Here is a 27,634-nt window from a genome sequence, read left to right on the forward strand (position 1 = left end):
CAAATAATATTGTACATAAATATCTTTTGACTTTATATTTTTTAAATATAATTCTAATCAACTTTGGTTGGTGGGGAGTAGTATATAAATATTAATTGCTTTGAAGTCGGTGAGATATTTTGAATATTTTAATTACAACATGTGATTGTTACACGAGGAGACTTATTATCATCATTTTTTATAATGTGTAGACGCCTTGACTATTTAGCTTCAACTTGTTAAAATAACTCTATTGATGTCAACACAACGACAAAGCATTTAAGGTTAACATGTTCTTGCATAGGGTGATGGAACAACCCTTCTTTGATCCTTTTCTCTTGAGCTTCGACCATCCTTTTCTAGGCCTTGACACATCCTTCATGGATGATCCTCTTTGAACAATATAATTGAATAAAAATTGACTATTGTGGAGTAGATATTGTTATAATTGATAAAGGTCAAATATCAATGAAGTTAAAAAAATACTCATACTAAGAGTGAAGTATTCTATATTTTAGTATAATAATGAAATAAATTTTAAATAAAAACAATTTATGATAATAATCATCTAACAAAACTCAAAACTCAGGATCTTACCATCTTCAATATTAATTAAATCATCTATTAAATTTGTATAAATGTAGTAAAAAATTTCATACAGTAGTATTTTTTAAAAAACCTCTTACTTTGTATTTCTAGAGTTTTAGTTATTCATTAATTTTAGAAGAAGCGGGCCGAATTACAAATTGAAGTATCGCTCTTACTTTACTGAGCTTCGGCCCATTGGACCCTGATTTCCAATAAACCCAAATTTAATTAATTTAATTTAAATCTTAAGCTTATTTATTTGACTTGATTAAAACACTTTTCTTAAAAAAAATTGTAAACTACTTACACCTTTCAAAAGTTTAGATTCCGTCACTAAATTGGACAATAATTAAGCCATAATAAAATGGAAATTAGACAGCACAAAATCCATTCAAAACGAAATTAATATATAATAAGTTTTTGATATTGTAGCTTTTTAAAATGAAAGTTCTATTGATATAAAGGTATTTAAAATAAATATCAACAGCAATGTAGAATTAATTAATTTATCAAATCGAAACAAAAATTAAAATATAGTATTCAATTTGAATAGACAAAAAAAATTTTGCCCAAAATTTTAAATTATATATATATAGTCAATTAAAAAATGCTCCTAATTACATGTTTATATATATATAGCCAATCAATCCATCTTATTATTAATAATTCGATAATTAATGTAAACACGGTCATAAGAAAAGAAATTGAGATCGCAACCACACTTCGCTTTATTGAAGAAAAGAAATTAAAATCATCTATTAATTTTGTATAAATTTCATTAATTTTAGAAGAAAAGGGGCCGAATTACAAATTGAAGTATCAGTATCACTCTGCTCTATTGGGCTTTGGCCCATTGGACCCTGATTTCCACTGAACCCAAATTTAATCAATTCAATTAAAATCTTAAACTTATTTGTTTGACTCGATTAATGCACTTGTTTTTTTTAAAAGTAAACTACTTACACCTTTCAAAAGTCTAGATTCGGTCAACAATTAACCCAAAATAAATTGGAAATTAGACAGCATAAAGTGCACTCAGTTCGAACGAAATTAAAATATAATATATTTTTGATATTGCAACTTTTTTCAATGAAAAATCTATTGATATTAAGATATTTAAAATAAATATCAACAATAATGTAGATGTAATTAATCGAATTGAAACAAAATCGATTTTGCCCAATATTTTAAATCAAATTCGCGAAAAAGATTCAGTCGCAGAATACTAAATGTACGCCCATATATATATATATATATATATATATATATATATTTTGATGGACATATAAAAAGGAGGAAAAATTTCGAAAAAAGCAAAAATCGCCACGAGATCGCCGCAAGTTCTCCGTCTCCATCGGCGGCCTCGACGGCGTCGTCTATTGCGGTGGTCGGCCATCCTGTCTCCCGGCGGTGATCCATCCGGCACCACCGCCGGCTCGACGTTGCTAATGCCATCGACGCGATCGCCCCACCCATCGGTCCTCTCGCGGCGGGCGCGGGGCCCCACGTGTCCTCCTCCTGTTGGCGCTCGCTGGGCTGGTGGGCTCCCACGCGGTCGCGGGGCACAACAAGCGTAGCCCACAGTGATAGAGAGAGAGAGAGAGAGAGAGAGAGAGGCGGAAGGGGGCGCAAAATGATATTCCCCAATGTCCTCGATAGTAGGTGTGACCCTCTTTTTCCTCTTCCAGATTCCCGTACATATGGCGGAGCCTTGGGGTTTCCTCCCCCCTCCCCGCCCCCTCTTTCGTCCTACCCTCGCTAGCTCACCGTCGCCACCGCCATCTGGGAAGGGCACGGCGCGTTGGAGCGGTTGGGTTGGGTCGCGCGACAGATCTGAATTGTAAAGCTGCCGCCTTCGCCGCCGCAATCGGGATCCCTCGTGGATCATCCTCTCGCTCGGAAGTCGCTGCGCGCGTGCTTCTTTCGCTGACCGCAGGTAGCTGCTGTGATCTCCTAATCCTGATTGTTCTAATCTTCCCAGGTTGGCTCTGGTTCTCAGGTGCCAAATTCGTGCTTTGATTCGAACACTAGTTCTGCCCTATTAGGAAAGGTTTGTTTTTTCCCTTTTTCATTTTTCTTTCCTTGTTCTTTGTTCACCAGATCTCTTTACAGTTATATTCGTTCGTCTGGGTTAATTCGTGGAAGTAATGCAATCTCCTGCATTTCTGTATTGTTTATTTGATATCCTTTCTCTTGATAAGTTGTTGTTATAGGTAGTTGATATTTGTTTCCATGGGCCATTGATTGGAAGGACTAATTAGTCTCGATTTGCTATTCTCCTAATAAGTTGAGGATGGGGGTTTCTTGAACTAGTTACTGTAAGTTCATTAGGGTAAATTTTATGTTTGTCCCAAAATGTCACGTAAATAAGTCCATTAAGCTGCTTCTGCATTAATAACTAGACCATATCATGCTTTTCGTAAGTGTCATTGTTGAACTGCTAAAAGAAACAATTTGTATACTATCAACAGATGTTGTTGGTGTTTTATTTGATTCCTTAGTGTTGCTTTGTTTGTTGTTGAACACTTTGATTGTTTCTATCTTTCCTTCCATAGGCCATTGATTGGAAGGACTAATTAGTCTTGATTTGCTATTCTCCTGATAAGTTGGGGATGGGGGTTTCTTGAACTAGTTACTGTAAGTTCATTAGGGTTAATTTTATGTTTGACCCACAATGTCACGTAAATAAGTCCATTAAGCTGCTTCTGTCTTTTGTAACTAGACCATATCATGCTTTTCGTAAGTGTCATTGTTGAACTGCTAAAAGAAACAATTTGTATACTATCAACAGATGTTGTTGGTGTTTTATTTGATTCTTTAGTGTTGCTTTGTTTGTTGTTGAACACTTTGATTGCTTCTATCTTTCCTTGTGTTGGTACATACGGATACAGACTTGCACATGAAGCTTTCTATAGAGATGCTTTCATTTCTGTATCTTATTTGAATTAATATCCAATTGATTACCTGTCGTCACATTTGTTTTTGTTCTTTGATGTGCACAGGAGATAGGTGGCAATGAAGGAAGAAAATTCTTTGCATGATAACATGATAGATCGGAAGTGGGTATTGAAGAGGAAGAGAAAACAAACCAAATCTGGTTTGGGAGCTTTAAATGGAAAAGAGGGGGCTTCTAATAGTGCAGTTAAGAGGAAGACAAAAAGTGGCATTGATGTTTCTAGATCTGCTAAAAAGACCAAAGGGCATGATGGTGTAAGATAATCCTTATTGCTAAATGTGCCTTTTATCAACTGTTAGTTGTTGTTAGTTGAGCCTTAGTGTTTTTTTTGGTGTGTATGTTTGTTTGTTAATCATCTTGCTTTCTTGTATCATCATCTCAGTACATATAGTGTTGCATAGAATTACATGTATGTCCAACTTATATTATTTAGAAGCAAGCTTTTGTGTCACGATATGAAAGTATAATTGGTGGATAAGTGAAATATACTGCACAAAATGGCCACTAAGAATATTAGGGATCAATTTCTAGAGTTGATTTTAGCTCCTTACTAACTGTTGAAGAATTTTTTTTCTCCATTAGTTAGCTTTAGTTTATTATAGCCATTTGAGCTTATCACAGCAGCTGACAGGCATTTTTTAGCATGTTAGCTAAACAAAATTAGACTTGGATATGTTATCCTCTTGTTTTTTTCATAATGTATCTGATGACGAACCATGTCTTTGTGAACTTCATTTTGCTGATTTTATGATTTGGATACTTATTGTCTGTGAAGGACCTGAGCCATTACACATCATTGATGTCTGCTTGTGAAGACATTTTTTGTTATCATTATGATTGGCAAGGCCTACATCAATTACAATCATCAAGAAATTGTCGAAATTTGTGTCTTGAATTCCATCAAGTCAACCATTATGATTGTGAAACTTCTTTCACCAAAAACTTGGTTGCAAGATTTTACGAGTGTCAAATATTTCATTATATACTTGCCCAAGTTTTCATCATTATCACACTTTTCCTTTTTCTCTGTACTCCTGTAGCATTACTATGAATGTGCTGTGTGCGATCTAGGCGGCAATTTGCTTTGTTGTGATACTTGTCCTCAAACTTATCACCTTGAATGTCTCAGCCCCCCTCTTAAGGTAATTCAAATCTTTTATGCTTTATTTGCTTGATTATGATGCCTTTGCTGGACGCTGATTTTCATTTCTTTGTTTCCCCCAATTCTTCAAGTGTGCTCCTCATGGAAAGTGGAATTGCCCTAACTGTACTGAAAAGAAAGGTAATGCCAAAGTATCAAGTAATATTGAGTCAAATGTAAAACGAGCAAGAACAAAAACCACAACTGGAAAGCCAGCAACTGTGATTAAGGAATCTGTCCGTGAAAAGGCATCAGTGTCTGAGAGACACTCTATTCCAAGAAATAATAAAGGGAAAACAATGTTTTCTTGTAGAGATCCAGATAAGGCAGATTCTGATTTCTTAAAAGATGATAGATTGGACAGGCCTGGATCAAGCCACTCTGGGGCCTTACATGAAATTCCATCAGATGACAGAACTTTGAAAAATTCATTTTCAATCTCTCATTTAAAAACCAGTTCTCGAAGAAGAACACTCTCTCTTGTGAAAACCTCCACATCTGATGATAGTGAATGGCCTACAGGGAAGAATCCCAAATTTCATAACAGTGATGTGCAAAGAAAGAATTCTGTTACTACAATTACTGGTTCTACTCATAAGTCCAAGAAAAAGAAGCAAAAGTTCAGAAGTTGCAGTGAAAAGAAAAGACCTAGTGCTGAAAAGGGAAGTGCAGATGCCGCCATTAATAATGAGCTACCTCTTGGGACAAATAAACCTATACAGAAGCGCAGGTCATCTGATACATGGAACTCTTCATCAAGACATGAAGCCAAAAGAGTGAAGTATGAAAGTGAAGAAAAAGATGAGGTAAATTATTTATGTTCAGTGACATAATAAAAATATAATTCTAGTTTCTCTCCCTTGTAGCACTGTTGTTGGGAAAAGACAACCTTGAAAATCATGTTTAAAATGTCATTATCCATAATATTTAGATTTCCTAAAGTTTTTTTTTGTGAGATTTTTACACAACTATGTTAAAGTTAAAGTGCTACTACTTCTATATGATTTTAGTTTGTATTTAGATTTTCTTCTGGGCGATATGAGACATGTGCCTCTTGTACATCGCCTGATGTGTATTGTGGATTCAACAGCAGGATTCTCTGGGCCAATTTGTTTTTTTTTTGTTTACTTCAAGTTTGTATATTGGCTATGGTTCACTTTGATAGTAGTGCAATATTGAGATTCTGCCTTTGTCGATTTTTTATAACATTAGAGTTGGTTGATTCCCTCCAATGATTTCTGTCATCTGAGTTGACGATATAGTAATCTCCCTACAGCTGTTTCTATGTGGATATTATAGAGATAAAGCAGAGTTATCGTCATAACTGGGATGCTTAAACAATTTATATTACTGATTAACGATCTTGTTGTTTCTAAGCTGATGATGTAGTAATTTGATACTGTTTCCTATTGCTTGCATAGCCCTGTTTTTCTTTATTTTACAATAGTATGATTAAGGGCCTATAGTCCTCTTGGATCATAGAATATTTGCATTTGTAATTTTGCTATAATTGGCATCTAACATAAGGTGGCATCTTATTTTTTATCATTCTATTTTAGTTTTTCCTATCTAAAGCTTTGTTCTATTAGGTTATGAGCTAATCAATTTATTATACAGATGTCATCTGAGCAAGCAAGCCCGTTATCACAAGATTTGGATGAGCAATGCACACAATTACACAACATAGAAAAGCAAAATGTGAATTCTTGGAATGACATTCAGCAGGTTTAATGCTTCTTGATTTCGATGATGAACTGTAAAAAATATTATGTTATGTTCTTAATTCTTAATTTTTTATTTGTCCATTTGAAAGGTTGATCGCATTTTGGGATGCCGTATTCGAGTTAGCACCATCATGTCTAGCAAATCATTGGAATCAGAACATGCTGAATTACATAATTATTCAGGGAACCAGACTATCATACAGCCACTTCATGGCCTAAATAATTCCGGAACAAATGGCTTGCTACTGACTGAGTCACAGAATGAAAGTAAAGTTGAAATACAGGATAAAAAAAGTGCTTGTAAGGGAGGATTTGATCCTGAAGTCAGTTTGGTTTCTGAAGAAAAAGATTTATGTAGGGTCACACTGGAAGATTATGATGAAAAATCATATGAAAATAAGGAATCATTGGATAATGTTATTTCAGCAAAAGAAGGTTCAATGGATGAAATAGTTGCAAAGAATGATGATTTGACACTGGACGAGACTCCATTGGGCAAAGCTGATAATGATCAAATTGGCATAAAAGCTATAGATATTGTTGGCACACAAAAGCAGAATGAGTCAGTTGCGCCTTCTGGACCTTATCAGATGATTATTTCCAGTGATTCAAAAGGCAAACATGGAATGTTGCTTGAGATGCAGTCAGATGCTAAAATTTTAAATAATACCAAGGAGGCAGTGCAGAATCTAGGGCCTATTAATGATGACAGTGATAGCTATGAGTTTCTTGTTAAGTGGGTTGGGAAATCAAACATACATAACAGTTGGGTTCCTGAGTCTCAAATAAAAGTTATTGCTAAAAGAAAACTGGAAAATTATAAAGCTAAATATGGGAATACTGTGATAAATATTTGTGAGGAACAATGGAAGAAACCACAACGTGTTATAGCACTTCGGGCTTGTGAGGATGGTTTGGAAGAAGCTTTGGTTAAATGGTGTGGCCTTCAATATGATGAATGCACTTGGGAAAGATTAGATGAACCTGTTATGAAGGAATCAGCTCATCTGGTAGATGAATTGAAGCAATTAGAAACTCAAACCATTGACAAAGATGTTAATCATGATTTTTATTGTGCCAAAAGTGAATTCCAAGATGTTCTTCCTCTTCTTGAGCAGCCAAATGAGCTAAAAGGTGGATTGCTTTTTCCACATCAGGTAGAAGCTTTAAACTGGCTGCGCAAATGCTGGTACAAGTCCAAAAATGTTATATTGGCTGATGAAATGGGGCTTGGAAAAACCATATCTGCATGTGCTTTCATTTCATCTTTGCACTGTGAATTCAAGGTTAAGCTGCCCTGTTTGGTCCTAGTCCCACTTTCCACCATGCCTAATTGGTCGGCTGAGTTTTCACTGTGGGCTCCACATCTAAATGTTGTTGAGTATCATGGATGTGCAAAGGCAAGAACAGTTATTCGCCAATATGAATGGCATGTTAGCGATCCTAGCAAATCAGATAAATTAACCAAGTCATACAAGTTTGATGTCCTATTGACTACCTATGAAATGGTGCTTGCTGACACTTCTCATCTTCGTGGTGTCCCTTGGGAAGTTCTTATAGTTGATGAGGGTCATCGGCTAAAGAATTCTAGTAGTAAACTTTTTGGTCTGCTTAATACATTTTCTTTTCAACACCGTGTATTATTGACTGGAACTCCATTGCAGAATAACATTGGGGAGATGTATAACTTATTGAATTTTCTCCAACCTGTTTCATTCCCTTCCTTGTCAGCATTTGAGGAAAACTTTAATGATCTTACAACAGCAGAAAAGGTGGAGGAGCTTAAAAAACTCGTTGCACCACATATGCTTCGAAGACTCAAGAAAGATGCTATGCAAAATATTCCACCAAAGACTGAGCGGATGGTGCCTGTTGAGCTGACATCGATTCAGGCTGAATATTACCGTGCAATGCTAACAAAGAATTACCAGATACTAAGAAATGTAGGAAAAGGCGGTGCACAACAATCACTACTAAATATAGTAATGCAGCTCAGGAAGGTCTGCAATCATCCGTATCTTATCCCAGGTACTGAACCTGAATCTGGTTCAATGGAGTTTCTGCATGAAATGCGCATTAAGGCATCTGCAAAGCTGACCTTATTGCATTCTATGCTGCAAATTTTATACAAGGAAGGACACCGAGTTCTTATATTTTCTCAGATGACAAAGTTACTTGATATTCTAGAGGATTACCTAGCTATAGAGTTTGGCCCTAAAACATTTGAAAGGGTGGATGGTACATTATCAGTTGCAAATCGTCAGGCAGCAATTACTCGTTTCAATCAAGATAAATCACGATTTGTTTTCTTGTTGTCCACACGTTCTTGTGGCCTTGGTATCAACTTGGCTACTGCAGATACTGTTATCATATATGATTCTGATTTTAATCCACATGCAGATATACAAGCTATGAATAGAGCACACAGAATAGGACAGTCAAATAGACTTCTAGTTTATAGGCTTGTAGTACGTGGTAGCGTGGAGGAGCGCATTTTGCAACTTGCTAAAAAGAAATTGATGCTAGACCAACTATTTGTGAACAAGTCAGGATCACAGAAGGAAGTGGAGGACATTCTTCGTTGGGGTACTGAAGAGCTTTTCAATAAGTCTGATTGTGTAAATGGACCTGATGCTACAGATGCTACTATCAGCAAACCTGATGCTGTTCCTGATGGTGAGCATAAACATCGAAGGAGGTCTGGTGGTTTAGGAGATGTATACAAAGATAAATGTACTGAAGGTTCTACAAAAATTATTTGGGATGACAATGCAATTCTGAAGCTTCTTGATCGTTCTGACATTCAATTAGTTTCTGAAAGTGCAGATGTGGATGTGGAGAATGATATGCTGGGCTCCGTAAAAGTAAGCTTGAAATTGTCTTCAAAATGAACTTTTCCTTCCATGTTTTTATAAACAATTTTTGGTAGCTTTGTCACTCCATTTCGTGTTGTCACTATAAGTATTATATGTTGGTTGGAGTTAGATATTTCATGTAATAGAACCATCAAGGTTCGAGATACTGTTCCAATGCTGGGTACTTGACTAGTGGCTGTTCGACAAGGCTCTCAAAATGATAAGTTTCACCTGTTTCAGGCAGGATGGAACTAGTGGGCCCAGAAGGTTATTTTGAGCTATTTTATGCCCAAAGTAATTTACTTAAATCAATTGAGGATAAACTTACTGTTCTTAGTTGTTTGCTAATCTAAAAAGCTAGTTCCTTTCACTTTATGGTTCAAGTTATAATTACAATATTTCATAATCTATACCGATTTTATTTACTGTTATTGCATATAATAAAGTTTCTTGCTGTCTGCTTTATCAGTCAGTGGATTGGAATGATGATATAAATGAAGAAGCTGATGGAATGGAAATGCTCCCCGGTGTAACTGGTGAAGATGGCGAACATAAATCTGAAGCAAAGGAAGACAATGCAGTTGGTGGTGCTGAGGAAAATGAATGGGATAAACTTTTACGTGTAAGGTAAGTAATTATAAGTTAGGTTGTATAGATTTGTTAGTTTCTTTTTTTGTTCTTAGTTTTTTTTTTCCTTCCATGCTAGAGGGAGTTTCCTATAATTGATTTTGTATTTAAGTAAAACAGTTAAATTTCTTGTGAATTGAATGGCTAGTCTAATATGATGAGAAATTTGTGGAATTGCTATTTACCAAATTGGCACTATGATAACACTATGCTATAGTGGTACACAGCTATGTTGACATTTGACCTTCCACCTGGATCCAAGTTGCAGCTTTCCTCTCTGTGCAAATAAGGATGTGAAATTGAATTCATATATTAATCTCGCTAGAAAACTCATATTTATATTCTTGTGTTGTTCAACATTTGTGTAGAAACATTCTTTTCCTATGAAATTTATATTTTCTGATTTAATCAGTTTTGCAACATGTTTCTCCAGGAATAATTCTTATAATTCTCAAAATTGGCTGATCATCTGTTTTCATGTTTGCATGAGTAATGGAAACTAGCTAGTCAATATTTGACAAGAAATCTTGCAGATGTCAAAAATCTGTTGAAAAACAGATTACTTTTTCTACATTAAACCTTTATCATTACAGAACCATATAAAAAATTTAATGAACTTGATTTGTTGCTCACCAAACTCATTTTAGACCTTTTGCTTTCATATTATTTTTCAATCGAATCCAATTTTACTGGTTTGGTCTGTTGATCTAACCAATAACTATCATGCATTCACTTACCATTCCTCACTCCAATTATTATTCTCTTAAGCTAAAAATTTCACCTTAACAGAAAGAAGAGATTTTTCAAACAATTTATAGAACAATGGTACTCGAATAAACTAACCTTATACTAAGGTAACAACTGGATTAGCATTACTAGATGTATTTTCTCTAGTGTTAGACTTCAGAAGTAAATATGTAAAATAATAATTGTAGTATTATTGACCTTTTCCAATTTATAATGCTTTTAACTGTCTTTATGTTAAGTTTCCATGTTATTTAACTGAAACATTTTTAAATGTCATAACAAATATACTCAATTGATAATTGGTAGATGGGAAAAATCTCAGCTTGAGGAGGAAGCAGTTCTTGGTCGAGGAAAGCGCCAAAGAAAAGCAGTATCATACAGGGAAACATTTACTTCGATGCCAAGTGAAACTTTTAGTGAGGTTGTTTATTTCTACGAAATAGTAGTGAGTTTGATAACCAAATTGGTTAATGCGTGCATTTTGCTTAGTTAATTGGCCGACTAAGTTACATATGTTGTATTTAGGTATTCAAATTCGTTTTTGTCAAACATAACCGTGGGATTGGAACCTGTGAATTTCTAAGCACACTTTAAGGACTTGTTGTAGATTTTATGCTCACTAAATATGATAACTAGCTGTTTTTCATTTTTTTCTTTTTAATTATTTTAACCAATTGTTGGCCTCAATAAAAAAAAGAACTCTTTTTTCTGTTAGAACAATGCTCAGATTTTGTTTTTATTTTCTAGTCCGTATGTTTCTAATATTAAAGAAATTAATAGGTTTGAATTTTTGGCTATCTTCAGCATTATGCCTCTTAGTTGATTAATTGAAAACTTGTTCCTAGAGAATTATGCGTTACATTTCCTGTTTTTACACTAATCACTTTTCTTTCTGCTTATCAATAAGTACTTTTAAATATGAATTAGATGTTGCATCCAAAAATTTACCATGTATTTTGTAAAGCCCAGCACATTTCTTCTGCATTTATGACTATTTTCTGCTTGTATCTTCCAGTGTCAAACTTGTTTCTTATATGAGCTTTATGTGTACCTTTGTACATTGTTTTTCTAGTTAAGTCTCTAATTTCATTGGTTTGCTCCTCATACAATATCTTATTCTTTACCTGGAAATGGGATGTAGCAGAGTGACACTGAAGAGCCAGAACGTGTATATACACCAGTCGGACGTGCATGGAAGGAGAAGTAGTAAGTTCCAAGTTCTGTATGTATATTTTTCTTGCTAGTTCATTAGGAGCTTACATAACTGTTTCCTCAACCAGTGCTAGGCTTCGTGACCGACAAAAAGAACGAATTGCTCGGAGGCAGGATGGAGAAGTATCATGTTTGATAGAGAGAGTTGAATTGCCTACCCATTCACTGATCCAATCTGATAATGACATGGAAGGTTTTAAAATGGAACAGATGGAGGATAACAAATCATTTCAGCCATTGGATGATAAGAGAAGTGAATCTTCTGCAAAATTCGCAAAGTCAATTAGGCACAAATATAAAAAGTTTCATAGTGATGATCTGGATCTTTCAGTAAGACCTCCGTCTGAAAACCTTTCGTCAGATATCTTTTTGCCTAGCCATCCATTCAACAGCTTGAACGCAGCAAGTCCAGTTCCTTCTAACCACCTTCTACCTGTTTTAGGCCTATGTGCTCCTAATGCTAATCAGATAGGTGTATTATCTCGCAATAACCGTGGTTCACTGAGGCAACCTATATCAAGTAGTGAACAAAAACGACTAAGCATCGGAAATACAGAATTCCCATTTCCACCATCTTCTGGTTCTCGATCTCCAAATGCCCGAAATGATGAAGTGAGGGAAAAATCTGATATCTCCTTGTTACCTGAAGCACCAGGAATGTCCTTGCATCACAAGTTGAAGAGTTTGATACCTGATGGCTACTTTCCTTTTTATCCTGTATGTTCCTATCTTATTTTTTATTTTTTATTTTTTTCAAATTGTTTTTCATATAACTTGCATTATTGTGCGGTCATAATCTTGTCTACAGGTTGTACCTACATCTGAAAGATCCCTCATGGATGGTCCGGGGAGTGCATCATTTGCTTCATTTCAAGAGAAGCTAGGCCTTCCAAATTTAATGATCGATGATAAGCTGGTACCAAAGTTTCCATTACCATCAAAAAGTTGGATGAAGCCACCTGCAGATCTGTTACCTAGCTTGTCACTAGGCATGCAGTCCATAGAAGGCTCTTTTCAGGAATTCCCTAATATGCCACCTCTACCCAATTTCAAGCAACGACCAAGTGATATCCTAAAGAAAAAACAAAAAATGTTTGATCTACCTTCAATGAATGGCCTAGGTCCAGTTCAAGGCATGCATCCATCATTTCTTGAAAACCAACACATACTTCTTGACAATGCAATGGTGCAAACTCAATCTGTGAAAAAGTTGTTCAAGAAGCGAGCAAAAGCAGATGTATGGTCAGAAGATGAGCTCGATGCTCTTTGGATCGGTGTCCGTAGGCATGGAAGGGGTAATTGGGATATCATGCTTGCAGATCCAAAATTGAAGTTCGCAGAGTATAGAACAGCTGAAGATTTATCTTTAAGATGGTCAGAGGAGCAGCAAAAGATAATGGATGCGCCATCTTTCTCAGCGCCAAAATCTTCCAAGCCTCTACCCTTACCTGGAATCTCAGATGACATGATGAATCGGGCTTTGCTTGGTAGCAAATTTTCTAGTATCGGAGGTGAACGTCCAAAGTCGCTCCCTCACCTGACGGATATTCAACTTGGCTGCCGTGATTTAAAGTCAACCTTTCCGGGCATTGATCAACTTGATCACATTAGTAGAATTGATGAGAATTTCTCTAAAATCTCACCATGGCAACTCAGCTATCTTAGATCAAATTACGCTGGCAGCTCTTCTGGGGGTTGGATGGATTGGAAAGGACAGGTTTACCATTTAATCCTCGTTTTCAAGATAACTTCACTGCAAGACTAGGTATGAATGTACCCAGCAGCTCTGCCTTGTACCACAGGGAAGTTGAATACGGATCGAAGAATCCTTTCTTGCCAGGTGCAATGGACAAATCTCTGAATCCATTATATGGTTTCAATAGTGCAGCTAATTACAGCGAATCTAATGTGGGCATGCCGTTGGAAACCCAAAAGCAGATTTTGCATGACTTGTCTTCCAAAAATGACATTGCTGTTGGTAGCTCAAATGCGAATAAACTCCCTCATTGGCTTCGAGAAGCTGTGAACCCCGCTCCTTCCAGGGTGCCAGAACCTGAACTGCCTTCTGCATTGCCTCCTTCTATCATTGCGATTGCTCACTCTGTCCGTCTACTTTATGGAGAAGATAAAACAATCCCACCATTTGCTATTCCTGGCCCTCCACCTATCCAGCCGAAAGATCCAAGGATAATTCTGAAAAGGAGAAGGAAGTTGCTTAAGCTCAGCCGGCTGACCCCCAATATTAAATGCACTACAAAGAATTTCGATCACGGTGGCCCAAGCACAATTCCAACAGCTTCAGAAATACTTGAATCTGAACCTGCTCTAGGAAGGTCTGACCATGATGAGAACCAGAACTTAAATTTGAATTCACCATCATCATCATTAATCGGCGCACAAAGAGAAGGTTCAGGGTCAGTGCTAGAACTATCTCTTGAGGCCCCACACTTGGCAACATCTTCTACCATCGCCAGACATGGCGAATTGCCACTAACAGAAATACCAGGGCCTAGTCGACAAAATGAAGAGTTATCTAAAGCTCCTGTACTTGAAGTAGATTGTGAAGGACCAATGGAGGAAGATTCAAAAGAGAACAATGGTAAAAGAACGGAAAAGGTACCGAGTTCCGAGCAGGCCAATCAAGTGGACCATGGTGGCTCGAGTAAAACTCACTCTTGTGCTAGTGGATCTAACCAGCACAAACTCGTGGAAATGTCATCTGAAGAAACCGAATTGAATGATCATCAAAGTGAGAATGAATAAAACATCCATTTTATTTCTGACACATCTCTTTATCCTCGTGCTTGTGCAGGCAGATCCATGACTATTCTATCATTGCATGTCTCACTTGGAAGCGCCATGAGGCATCTTTTGAGTATTCATAGTGAAAAATATAATCTCGACAATCTCATTGTTTTTTTTTGTTTTGCATATTATTGATTTTGTTACATTTTAAATCAAATATATCTTAGCAAAGGTTAGACTTCTTAAAGACATTTCTTCTAACCACTTTTACATGTTCCTTCTGTCCTGTTGCTTTATATTGATCATATTTAAATTTCCTTTTCATATGCATTAAAAATTTGATCAACATGTTCTACATAGCTCACCAAACTTATGCAGGCAACTTATTTAAGGTGGCGATGGGGAGGATTTTCCAGAATGAGATAGATTTGAGATTGCTTACTGGACATTAATGCAGATTAAGAATAATATTTGAATTTTAAATTTTAAGTTATTTGGGTTCAAGTTTGAGTTTGGTCACTGGTAAAATAATTAATGTAACAGGAATAGGTGGATTTGAATATGAGACTTCATTTGTTGTCACCCTTAAATTGATTTGTGAGACTGAAAAGAAAAATTCATGATAATATGCATCAAAATGCTATGATTATTATAATTTTGATGGATGAGTGATTATAAAATAGAGTTAAATACTGATGCATTTGAAATTGGTGTTTAGTTGTGATTTGTATTATTTTTTTGGATTAAAGTTTATCAAGGAAATATAATCAAGTAAACTTGCTTCCATTAAGTATATCAAACCCAATTTTGCATATGCAGACTATTAATTCAAGAACTATTCAGATACACTAGACATGCACATACATGATCCAACAAGAAACATGTTTTTGAATCATATACAATGCATTTTCATACTATCATCTTCTTTGAGTAGCATCATCACTTGTAAACTGAATTCGGATGCAAGAACCTTGCCTATTGTGGCAAAATGTGATGTATATGAGGACAGGTGAAGATTAAAACATTGTTCTGTGTCCACTCATAATGAGCAGCACGAGCTGTTCTATAGAAGAACCGAGATATGAAACAACATAGATATGCCTTCCTCTCATGTCGTTTATCCAACTTACGACAGCACGGTTGGTTCTTCTCACCTCTTGAGAGTGAGTTGTCGCTGGCTCTTCTTCGTCCTCTATCTTGATCCATTCTCCTACTCACGGTCATCGACACTAGTCTCGGCTATGGTAGTCAGGCACCGAGACTATACCATTATGGCAGACAACTGATCTTCCAACATGTTCCACATTGCTTGTCTTTGACATCTATAAGCAAGCCACTTGTTCCTTCAAGACAAACAAGATGTTCAAACAAATCATATAAAGCAGATTGCTCTCAATCCTTTTCTTGACCATGCTAACATAATTGATCAGTTCCCATCTTTGTTCATTTGTTCAGTTTGAATGATGTTTGCTTAAAATGCCAAAGAAATCCAGCCTCCACAAACATGAATTGCTGCTTACCTGGAGCTAGTTACATGACAGATCTTCATTACCTATTTACCCAGATGAACATGAAATATAATGTCCTGCTTTTGGAATGATCTCAAACTGAACTGGAGTTAATGGGTTAGATTCATTGATGAATTTTGCAGCCCTTTCTCCTAATCTTGTGTTTCCATGTTCTCGGCAGCAGTCGAAGATCCTTGTCCACATCGGGATAGTTGGCTCAAATGGCAACCGCTGAATGAAGTCCTCGAGTTCAACCATACACCCGTGTTTGCCTAGCAGTTCAATCATGCACTCGTAGTGCTCAATTCGCGGTATGACACCATACTCATTACTCATTGAATCAAAATACCGTCTACCAAGATCGACATATCCCTGACTCACGCAGGCAAGCAAAACACCAATGAATGTGACATTGTCGGCTGCAACTTCCTCCTTCATTTCTTCAAAAAGATCAAGACTTTGTTCACCTCTCCCATTATATGCACATCCTAATATAATTGTGTTCCAAAGGATCAGATCCCGAGTGCTCTCTTCTTCAAAAACTTTGATGGCATACTCTATCAACCGGCACTTGGAATACATGTCAACTAATGCACCCCTAACTATAGCATTCAGCTGAAAACCATTTCTGACCATGAAAGCATGAATTTGCTTTCCAACATCGAGCATGAAAATATTTGCACAAGCAGCAAATATTGTTGTGAAAGTAAACTCATCTGGAATCGTCTCCCTCTGCATCTCACTAAAAGCAACCAATGCCTCCTCACTCCTGCCATACCGAATGTAACCGGATATTAAAGAATTCCAAGACACTGTATCCCTCTGATCAGCCATTATGGAAAATGAAATTTCAGCATTCCTAAGGTTACCACATTTTGCATACATATCGACCAATTGATTTCGAAAGAATTTATCTGATTCCCAGGTGTGCCGATAAGCAAACCCGTGAATTTGCTTTCCACGGTCAAGATCGGACATTCCAGCACAAGCATTCAATTGCAATCCTAGTGAAACAAGGTCCAATTCTCCTGTCTCCCTCCACATCCTGCAGAAGAAATCTGATGCCTTGTCCCAACAAAAGAACCGAATGTAACCGGCCAATAGTGCATTCCAAGAAATGACATTCCTTTCAGGCATCTCTTCAAAGAGCTTTTCAGCTTCATCAACTCTCCCACATGCCACATAGCCTGAGATCATTGAAGTCCATGAGACAACATCTTTGGAAGGCAATTGATCAAACAGTTGGCGACCATCATCGACGACCCCACACTTTGCATACATGTCCATCAAAGAGCATCCTACAACATTGTCCCCTTCGAAACCAGCCTTCAATAAATTTGCATGGATTTGACTTCCCTCCTTAAGTGCAAGGACCTTTGAGCAAGCCATGAGAGTGTTTGACACAGTAAAGCTCAAAGGTTTCACCCCTTCTCTAATCATTTGGAAGAACATTAGCATTGCCTCTCCTGCACTGCCTGCCTCGAGGTACCGACGAACAATCACATTCCAGGAAACTTCATTTGGGTGGAGAATTAAGTCAAACATCTTGCGAGCATCGTCCATCTCAAGGCACTTACCGTAGACATCAACAATAGACGTATCCAGAATCACATTAGGAAGATAACCATACTTCAAAATAAGGCAATGTATCTGCCGAGCGAGGAAGGAGGCCAAAAGGTCGCCGCAGCAGCCAAGTACGGACGCCAAGGTGACTTCTTTAGGTCGGATTCCGGCGCTATTCATGCTGGAAAAGAGGGAGACCGCCTCGTTAGGGCAGTCGGAGAGGGCGTATGCAGATATCATAGCATTCCATGTACCTCCGTCCCTGGTGGGCATTTCATCGAAGAGCTCGCGGGCGTCCCCCGGGCTGCCGCACCGCGCGTACGCCTCGATGGTGCGGTTGAGGAGGAAGATGGAGGGGGAAGAGGATGGGGAGAAGGCAACGAGGTGGGATTCCACGCGGCGGACGTCGACGAGGGAGCGCCGGGAGGAACATAGGTGAAGGAGGCGGGCATAGACGGAGTCGGGGAACGGGGCGCCGGAGGAGGAGACGGTTGCGATGGCCTTCCGGAGGTCGCCGGAATCGAGATGGCGGATGATGGTGGAGGCGGAAGAGGCGGCGGGGGAGGCGCGTTTGGGGCGGACGGCGTGCTGGATGAGACGATCGAGGACTGATCGAGCTGTCGCCGCCATTTGGACGCGGATCCGAGGATCCGTTTCCAATCCGATTTTAGATTCTAAAAAATTATTATATCGTGAAAAAATTGCAAAACCAAAAAAACTATTTTTATTTTAAAAAATAAATTAGAGTAAATAATAATCTTATTGAAAAATTTTAAATTTCACGTTTTTACAACGTTAAAAATTGAGCGAAGAGTGGTGACTATTTAATTTAACTTAAATTGATAATGTTGATTTAGTTTCACAAAATTAAATAGAGAAAAAAAAGTTGAATTTCATGTAATTTGATTAGGAACATAATCCATGTTATCAAAATTATTTAGATTTATCTTTTTGAAATACATTTTTCTATTTATAAAGGAATATTTTGATATTTTTTTTCATTGTGTTAAGCATTTAAAACTTAGAAAGTAATTTTTATGAAAGGAAAGTGCATTTTTTTATACATGATATATTTATGATTATTACAAAAAATGAAAATCCCAGTAGCCACATCTCTGGGGTTGTCGGTCCGGTCCTACGGAAATTTCTCACCAACCACCAGGGTAAATCGGGAAGCGCATACGGTGGCCAATCCAGCATCCTTTGATTGCGTTCCCCATTTGGAGGAAAATTCTTGCAAATACGCCATAGTTGGGGATTGAACCGCGGTCCCTGAGTACCCGAATGTCCTACCGTTGCACCATTCCCCGGGGCATATTTATGATTATTACAGCAATTACAATCTTTATACCAATAATCGAATTATTAAAAAGAGAAATTAAGTAAAACTTCCTGTTTACACCCTTAAACTTTCTGTAATAACCCATTCTACGTTTCAGAAATGCGTCTTCTCGAAAGCGAGTCTAGCGACCACTCAGCTCGAACGATTGATTGAAATCGCCATTGAAATCGCCGGACGGCGGCGAATTCGCCACCGAAGAAATCTTCCCTGTGGCGTCGTATGCCTCAAGCTCCGGTGTGAAGTACATCGGTACCGGCTTCTTGGGCGGAAGCACCGGCAATGGCGCCTCGAAGCTCAGCGCGCTGATCACCTGCTTGATGGATGGCCGCAGCGACGAGTCCGGGTGGGCGCACCACAGTCCGACCACCATCAAGCTCTCGATCTGCCTCGATTCGAAGTCTCTATCCAGTCTCGCATCCACCGCCTCCAAGATCTTCCGGTTTCCGTAGAGATCCCAAACCCAATCCACCAATCTCATCTTGCTCTGCGGCTCCATCGGCTCGATCGTCCGCCTCCCGCACGCGATCTCCAGCGCCACAATGCCGAAGCTGTATATGTCCGATTCCTTACTCACCTTGCCGGTGTAGAAGCACTCCGGCGCAATGTATCCCCTGGTACCGGCCAGATCGGTGGTTTGCAGGTCGCCGTCGTGGTCGACGAGCCTCGCGAGCCCGAAATCGCCCAGCTTGGCATTGAACGCCGAGTCGAGCATCACGTTGCTCGGCACCACGCACTGCTCCCATTCCTCGTGCAGGTAGAAGAGAGCCGACGCCGGACCCATCGCGATCCTGTGCCGCGCCGGCCACTGTAAGAACTTCGCTGTGCCGTAGAGGTAATAATCGAGGCTCCCATTGGGCATGAACTCGTACACCAGCAAGAACTCGGTCTTGGTGTGGCACCACCCGATGAGCTGCACCAAGTTCCGGTGTCTCAGCCGGCTGATGATCTTGACCTCTGAGATGTACTCCTTCCTCCCCTGTTTCGAACCCTTGGAAATCCTCTTGATGGCCACGTCGAGATTTAAGACACTCAGCCAACCTTTGTAGACCGACCCGAAGCCGCCCTCTCCGAGCTTCTTCTCTTCTGAGAAACCCTCTGTTGCGAGTGACAATTCCCGGAAAGAGAACCTCTTCGGTCCTCGTTGGCTCTCAAACTCCTGATCTATATCCTCATCCCAGTCCATGTGCTCCTCTAACTCTCTAAGTCATTCTTCTTCGTCCTGTTCTTGATGCAAATCAAGCATGTCGAGCACAATACAACCACCAAGACCACTCCAATGGCAGAACCTATGATGATTACAACCATGTGTTTGTTCTTCTCTGGTTGCAGAGTCGAGTTGAAGGACCATGATATAATGCTATGCATCTCAGTGAAGTTACCAGTGGCCGCGGAGAACCCAACTGCTACAAGCTCCGGGAGGGCTTCTCTCAGATCAACAATGCAGCTTACGCTGTAATTGGCACTTGGCGATTGATTCGTCTCTGGATAGGTCAGGAAGAGGCTCAAGTTGTGGGTGATGGAATCATAATCCACCCGTGCATTACCAACTCTGTGCTCCTTGATGCTGCTGCTCCAATTAACATACTTCGAAGAGTTGATTGAGTTTATGTCAATGCCGAGATGTTCGCCTTCTGGATCCCATTCATAGTTGCTGAAGGTGTCAAACTCCACTGCCACTGCCTTACTGGTTGAATTGACGATTGTGGTGTTGGAATAGAGGCCAAGGTAGCCACCTTGAGAATATAAGGGAAGCTTGGCAGGGTATGGTGCAAGGAAGAAGGCAAAGCCATCAGCATGGTTCGTGGCATTGGAGTTGATGATGAAGGAGAATTGTGTGGTGAAGCTAGTGAGTTCTTTCGTTTTGTTTTTCCAAAGGAGGAGTGGATCGTTATAGGTTGCTCTGCTAGAGTCTGCCAAACTTGCACCATCTTTGGTGAGCATTATGGCGGAGCTAGTAATGTCCGCATTGCCTTCAAATGTGATCTTGGACTGTGAGGCCGGATCGAAGCTAGGGAAGTTGAAAGAGATCGAGGTTGCCGATGGCATAACTATTGCCAAGAAGAGAACAGGTAAAATCCTTGCTTTTTGCAGAATCATAGCTGAAATTTGACAGAAAGTAGTTGCTAACTATTCTACAGTACAAGTTAATATAAAGACAATCAGTAACACGGTAAAAGCAAATTTCTTTTTGCTGATTATCTCAAGGCAGCTTTAGGTCCATAAAACATAGATTTATCAGTCATGATTTAGTGAGGTGCATAGGGAAATGGGTAAATTTCACTAAATGGTTTCAGCTCCCAATCTCTTGGGAAAGAAAGCTAAGGTAAAGAAAAGGTAAATGACACTCAGACAAGAACCAAGAACCACAAATCAAGCTAGAATATGACCACAAAATCGAGAGGCTTATGAGTTATAGTTCATCCATGGTTATCCTTTCCCCAACATGCATGCACAACCATCTTGAAGCAATATGCTAATTGCTTACACCAACACTAGGTTGTTTCTGAGATACCTGATAATAATTGAAGAATGTATATGACCATAAAATAGGGTGATTTTATTAGTCATGTTCCATTAATGCAACATAAGGGAATGAACTTCATCTCTAAATTCCCCACACTTCCCAAATCCCTGAAACAATTCAGCTATCTTATAGCATACAATAAGAGAAGTTACTGAGTTTTTAATTGCAGCATTCAGACAAGAATTTGCTGGTGTAAACTAACACAAAAGGCAAGAGCAACTGTTTGATGACTACTTAAGGCAGTAGCACCAGTTAAGATTACCAACATCATGTACAGTAATTGAGAATTTTATGTTTGTATTATATTTCTTGATCTAGGTATCCAAAAAGCATACGAGGACATACCTTTGGTTCTCCTTAGTAGAGAGAGAGAGAGAGAGAGAGAGAGAGAGAGAGAGAGAGAGAGAGACTTATTTCCAAGAAAGAAAAAGAGTACTTCAATCACTAAGATCCTATGAAGCTTTAAAAGAAAGTCTTAGAATGCCACAGTTGGACTTTTATCAAAAAGGGTGCTTTGTCATTTACCCCTAATTCTATAGCACTCTCACTCACTTGCCCACTAATATTATACAGGCTATACATTTTTTTTCAAAATGTATGATATTATAGGGCAGCCCGGTGCACGAAGCTCCCGCCATACGGGGTCCGGGAAAGGATCCATTGTACGCAACCTTACCTTGCCTTTGGCAAAATGTATGATATTATATTTTTTTAAAAACTAGAGAGCAAAATGATATAAATTATGTCATAGATATTTAAAAACCACTACAAGTACATGAGTTATAGATTTTAAAAAATAATAAAAATATACCTTTTTAAATTATAAATTTAAAAATATTATAAAATGTATTTTAAAAAAATAATAATAAAGACCAAAGTGATACAAATTTTGTAAAAAGAAATGATACACTACATGAAAACGCAGCACGAAAACGCAGCACGAAAACGCAGCATGATACACTACACTACATGGATGTGGGACCCAGGTCTATAGTGTATCATGCTGTATTTTCATGCTGCGTTTTCATGTAGTGTATCATTTCTCTTTTGTAAAAGACTTGCATTGTTTCCATAGGATTTTTATTATGGGCCAAAGTATTGATTGAATCACTCAAACTTGATTTCTTTACTGTGGTTATATTATATACAACAGTTCATGGATTTGCTTTTGCTATTCTGAGCAGCAAATTCCATTTGCACACTGCAACGAAGCTGGTCTTCTGTGGCACAAAAGTTAAAGGACTTCCATTGTTTCCACAGGCAAGTAACTGAAAGAATATTCCTCGAGAAAAAGATAAGTCTTGTGTCTTCTTTTAGGAGTATGTTTCATGAGCACAATTTTTCTGCATCTAATGCATATTTTCAAAATATTACAGGTCTAGGTCTTGTGTAGACTTCTACTGTTTCTTGAGCACAGTTTGTCTGCATCTAATGCATATTTTCAAAATATCTTTAATTATGCTAAGGATTCTTTGTCAAATAGGAACCTTTGTTCCTTGATTGGGAAATGCTTGATGCAATACACATGGAAACAAAAGAAGGAAAGTTCATGGCAGTGTCTTACATACGTTCTCAACAAGTGGATCAGAAACATCTCTACTCTCAGCCATAGGCATATCCGAGGGTATTAAATGTAAGTTGTTATCAATCGATTACAACAAGGTTAAGTCGATCTACATATAGATTTTTTTCTTGAGTCAATAACGTCAAGTCAATCTATCTATAGATTTTTTTTCTTGAGTCAATAACTATGCACTGATTCAATCCAACAATAAGAATTGGTTTGTGGGAGAGCTTCATAAAAGACTTGTAAATCAGACAACATAGTCGAAGTCTTCATACAAGGCAATGTTATCTTGTAGATTTTTCTCTGAAGGTTTCTTTCAGGGGATTCTCTCTTTGGAAGTTAATGAGCATAATTATACCAACTCTAGGACCAGTATAGGAAGGGTTAAGCTCCAGACAGAGACACCAACTGCATCAATCATAGGTCAAAACAATACCAACTCTAGGACCACGAGCTAACTGTTGGAAAGTTTCTATGGTTTAGAATAAAGATTGGAATATTTATGTATAAAGATATGGACGAGAATATAAGATAAATTTGTATGTTAGTATGATACAAATATGCATAAATGTTAATTTAAGTACACGTAAATGATATTCTTTTCATGTGATCAATTTGAGATATAATTAGGCCGAACACTATTATCAATTCCTCCTGCATCTGCATACCATGTAAACAAAGATTTATTGCAATCAAATAACAATAGAAGTGTTAGTTTCATAATTGAAAATAAAAAAGTTATTCATAGTGTTTCTGAGAAAATATTTCTAGTTGTTCAGCAACGTCACTTGTTTATGGAATGTGACCACAAGTTTTTTTAAGACTTTCACTCGTTTAATGGTGTTTTTTTTAAAGTTCTGTATGATGTATTTATATTCAGTTGAATGTTCAGTTAATCATATATTATCAACTTGTATCGTTTGTTTAATTTGACGAGGTTTGTCAATTGTCATAAGCTAGCTACAAGGGCTGGAGATATTAATTAATTAAGATGTCAACGTAACTGCAGTACTAGAGAAGATGCATGGAATATAATATATAGGAAAATGAGATTCATAGAATCATTCACGCCCCATAAAAAGAACAATTTGCTCTAAGATTAAGCCCCACAATCACACAAATAATACCGTACGTTGTATAATTAGGGAAATTTTTGACACAGTCTCCTCACAAACACACGGTTTTTTTGACATTTTAGAGGGTAACTGGATGATTAAAAATTAATTTCAATTTTTAAAAATAATAAATAAAATAAAATTTAAAGGAAACCAAGTGGATGAACAAGTCGACCCATTTGATTTTGTTTTTTCTGTGATTGGAATGGTTAAACACATTAAAAGATTAATTCAATACGATTAAATTAAACCGGCCGGTTGGTATGGTATACGCGGTTTTGAAAACATTTTCGAGTAAATTAATTGAGTTGACGAGGGAGCAATAAATGCTTTAATTTTGCCAATGCCGTGGCACGTTGATGTCAAAGGTAAGAAATAATTCGGGGTTTTTTTTATATCGGTTCGAACCGTAGATTGCTTCTGCTCCGGCTCAACTCCTTGGATCGAGAAGTATTTTAGAAATTACTCAAAAATAATTGATAATGACTGAGAATCAATTTAAGATATATGTTCACTTTGAGTTTCTATATTTATCCTGTTAAAATTAAAATTTCTTCTTGATTTTTATTTCTTATTTTTTTAAATAAAATTGCGATATGGTTTACGTCTATGCTCGATCTCTTAAGCAAAAGTTGTAGGGTCTAAAGAATGTCCATATCTCCACAATGACATGATATTGTCCACTTTGGGCCTAAGCCCTCATGGTTTTGCTCTTGGGCTCTCCCCAAAAGGCCTCATACCAATGGAGATACTTTCCATCCTTTTAACCCCATGATCTTTTCCATGTACTTTAGATGTGGGACTATGTTTGCACCCTTGCAACCCAACAATCCCCCCCTCAAACAAAGGACCACAGGCCCCCCTGAATCCTCGACCCACCAGGACTTTTTCACCTAGCCGCAACTAGGACTTTTTGCCCCTCGGTCCACCCGACCTACTAGGACTTTCACCTAGCCGCAACTAGGACTTTTTGCCCCTCGGTCCACCCGACCTACTAGGACTTTCACCTGGTGTCTGGTCCTCTTGATTCAGACACGGGAGCACCCACTTCCTTTGTTTTTAAGGTTCAAAGCACATGGTTAGATCTGGATCATGGCTCATCCGGCGGTTAGTCCGGTGAAGAGCGGTCTCGCTCTGATACCAATTGTAGGGTCTAAAGAATGTCCATATCTCCACAATGACATGATATTGTCCACTTTGGGCCTAAGCCCTCATGGTTTTGCTCTTGGGCTCTCCCCAAAAGGCCTCATACCAATGGAGATACTTTCCATCCTTTTAACCCCATGATCTTTTCCATGTACTTTAGATGTGGGACTATGTTTGCACCCTTGCAACCCAACAAAAGTATTATTCCCTGATCTACTATCTAATTATTTCTTAATCTTTCTTTGATAATTTACTATTCTAATTTAACATTTGAGGTGTCAATTGATTTCAGCAATAATTTAAACCTTTTCTTTTATCAATATTTTTTATATTCTAGCAAATTAAATGGTCTTAAATTATTTAACATATAAATATAATATTTAATTATAATCTAATATTTTAAAATTGGAGCACTCAAACAAGCTTTTTTTTTTAATTAATTGGCTTGTCCGAGTTAATTGTGTAGCCTGATCAATTGACTAGTAGTTTGTTAAATGAACCTATTTTTTCAATATTTTTATCTTTGATAATTGCTGAATAAAATTTTGGTGGTTGAACGTTGATTTTTAAAACCTTGTTTGTATATAATTTGCTTTAGAAGTTCGTATAAATCATTATTTTGTCTACATTATCGTTAAATTATTGATTGCTAATTTCTTTAAAAATGATAAATTAATTTTTAGAGATCTTTTTCCTCTGAAATTAATTTATGCTGTTTATTTAAAATTTATCTAACATCGATCAAGACATGCTTACACATCTGAATCAATAACACTATAAAACTCATTACTTGATTAATTTTTGAAAAAAAAAAATAATTATATTACATGTTTTCCAAATTTTATAATCTTAAATTGGTAAATGATGGAATGTCGATATATAGCACTTAAAATCACTTGTTAAAATTTGAGCTTATTATATAGAAACTAATACTTTTTTGTGCTAATAATTAATAATGTTGTTAATGTTATAAACGAACAAGACAAAGACTAATAGAGAGCAAAGGAGAGAAATTCTTATTGCTTGTCTCAATGGTACATCTCTACAAGGCTTCATACATGTCCTATTTATAGGACTAATACAAGAACAAAAATTAATGAGTATTAATATGAAATTAAATTTCTCATATTAATGCTAGAATATAATGCACCAAGAGTTACACAAAATGGCATAATTGCATCCATTTACTATTACATTTATAATACTCCCCCTTGGATGCCATTTATATACTGTCTCATTAAAAACCTTACCAGGAAAACCCAGTGGGAAAAAACCATGGTGAAGGAAAAAAGAGTGCAGTATGTAAACTCCCCCTCTTTGTAACATCACTTTAAACTTTCGAGTCTCCGCATGCCAATTTTATACACTAACCTTTTAAAGGTCGTAGTAGGCAATGCTTTTGTAAATAGATCTGCTAGATTATCTGATGAACGAATTTGATGAACATCAATATCACCCTTTTTCTGGAGATCATGAGTGAAAAAGAATTTTGGTGATATGTGTTTCGTTCTATCGCCTTTAATATATCCTCCCTTTAATTGTGCAATGCAAGCAGCATTATCCTCATATAAAATTGTTGGAGAATTCTTATTCACGGATAAACCACATGACTCTCGAATGTGATGTATAATTGATCTCAACCATACACATTCTCGACTTGCTTCATGAATTGCTATGATCTCGGAATGATTTGAAGATGTGGCGGTAATTGTTTGTTTCATAGATCTCCAAGATATAGCTGTACCACCATATGTGAATACATAACCCGTTTGAGATCTACCATTATGAGGATCAGATAAATATCCTGCATCTGCGTATCCAATCAATTTAGCTTCACGTACATATGGATAATATAATCCCATGTCCATAGTACCTTGAAGGTACCGAAAAATATGCTTAACTCCATTCCAATGTCTCTTTGTTGGTGAAGAACTATATCTCGCTAATAAATTTACTGCAAATGATATATCAGGTCTAGTATGACTAGCCAGATACATTAGCGCTCCAATAGCACTAAGATATGGTACTTCAGGACCAAGTAGTTCTTCATCATTCATACGAGGTCGAAATGGATCTTTATTTACATCAAGCGATCTCACGATCATTGGACAACTCAAGGGATGTGCTTTATCCATAAAAAATCTCTTTAACACTCTGGATGTATAAGCAGATTGGTGGACAAAAATTCCATTCTCTAAATGCTCAATTTGCAAGCCAAGACATAATTTTGTTTTCCCGAGATCTTTCATCTCAAATTCTTTCTTGAGATAATCAACTGTTTCAGATAGTTCATCT

General features: G+C 37.5%; 2 protein-coding genes and 1 pseudogene across 2 annotated transcripts; 1 reads left to right on the forward strand and 2 right to left on the reverse strand.

The window, feature by feature from the left end:
* The first annotated feature begins 2,526 nt into the window (after positions 1-2,526).
* On the forward strand, positions 2,527-15,121 carry LOC141830754 (protein CHROMATIN REMODELING 4-like). Its single transcript, XM_074718179.1, is given in 12 exon segments — positions 2,527-2,617; positions 3,570-3,777; positions 4,564-4,665; positions 4,757-5,470; positions 6,282-6,389; positions 6,478-9,252; positions 9,713-9,870; positions 10,924-11,038; positions 11,759-11,823; positions 11,898-12,546; positions 12,638-13,523; positions 13,526-15,121. Coding segments are annotated over 11 exon segments (6,834 nt in total). The 5' UTR covers positions 2,527-2,617; positions 3,570-3,582; the 3' UTR covers positions 14,593-15,121.
* A 954-nt stretch (positions 15,122-16,075) lies between these two features.
* Positions 16,076-18,275, reverse strand: LOC141830755 (pentatricopeptide repeat-containing protein At3g26540). Its single transcript, XM_074718180.1, has one exon. The coding sequence runs from the start codon at positions 18,273-18,275 to the stop codon at positions 16,131-16,133; it is 2,145 nt and encodes a 714-aa protein (XP_074574281.1). The 3' UTR covers positions 16,076-16,130.
* Positions 18,276-18,965: 690 nt separating this feature from the next.
* On the reverse strand, positions 18,966-21,084 carry LOC141830756 (L-type lectin-domain containing receptor kinase IX.1-like; annotated as a pseudogene).
* Between the last annotated feature and the right edge of the window lie 6,550 nt (positions 21,085-27,634).

The sequence above is a fragment of the Curcuma longa genome, chromosome 6 (genome assembly GCF_044706935.1).
Source record: "Curcuma longa cultivar G26 ecotype Majalengka, Jawa Barat chromosome 6, ITB_CL_G26_1.1, whole genome shotgun sequence".
NCBI classification, from domain to species: Eukaryota; Viridiplantae; Streptophyta; class Magnoliopsida; order Zingiberales; family Zingiberaceae; genus Curcuma; species Curcuma longa.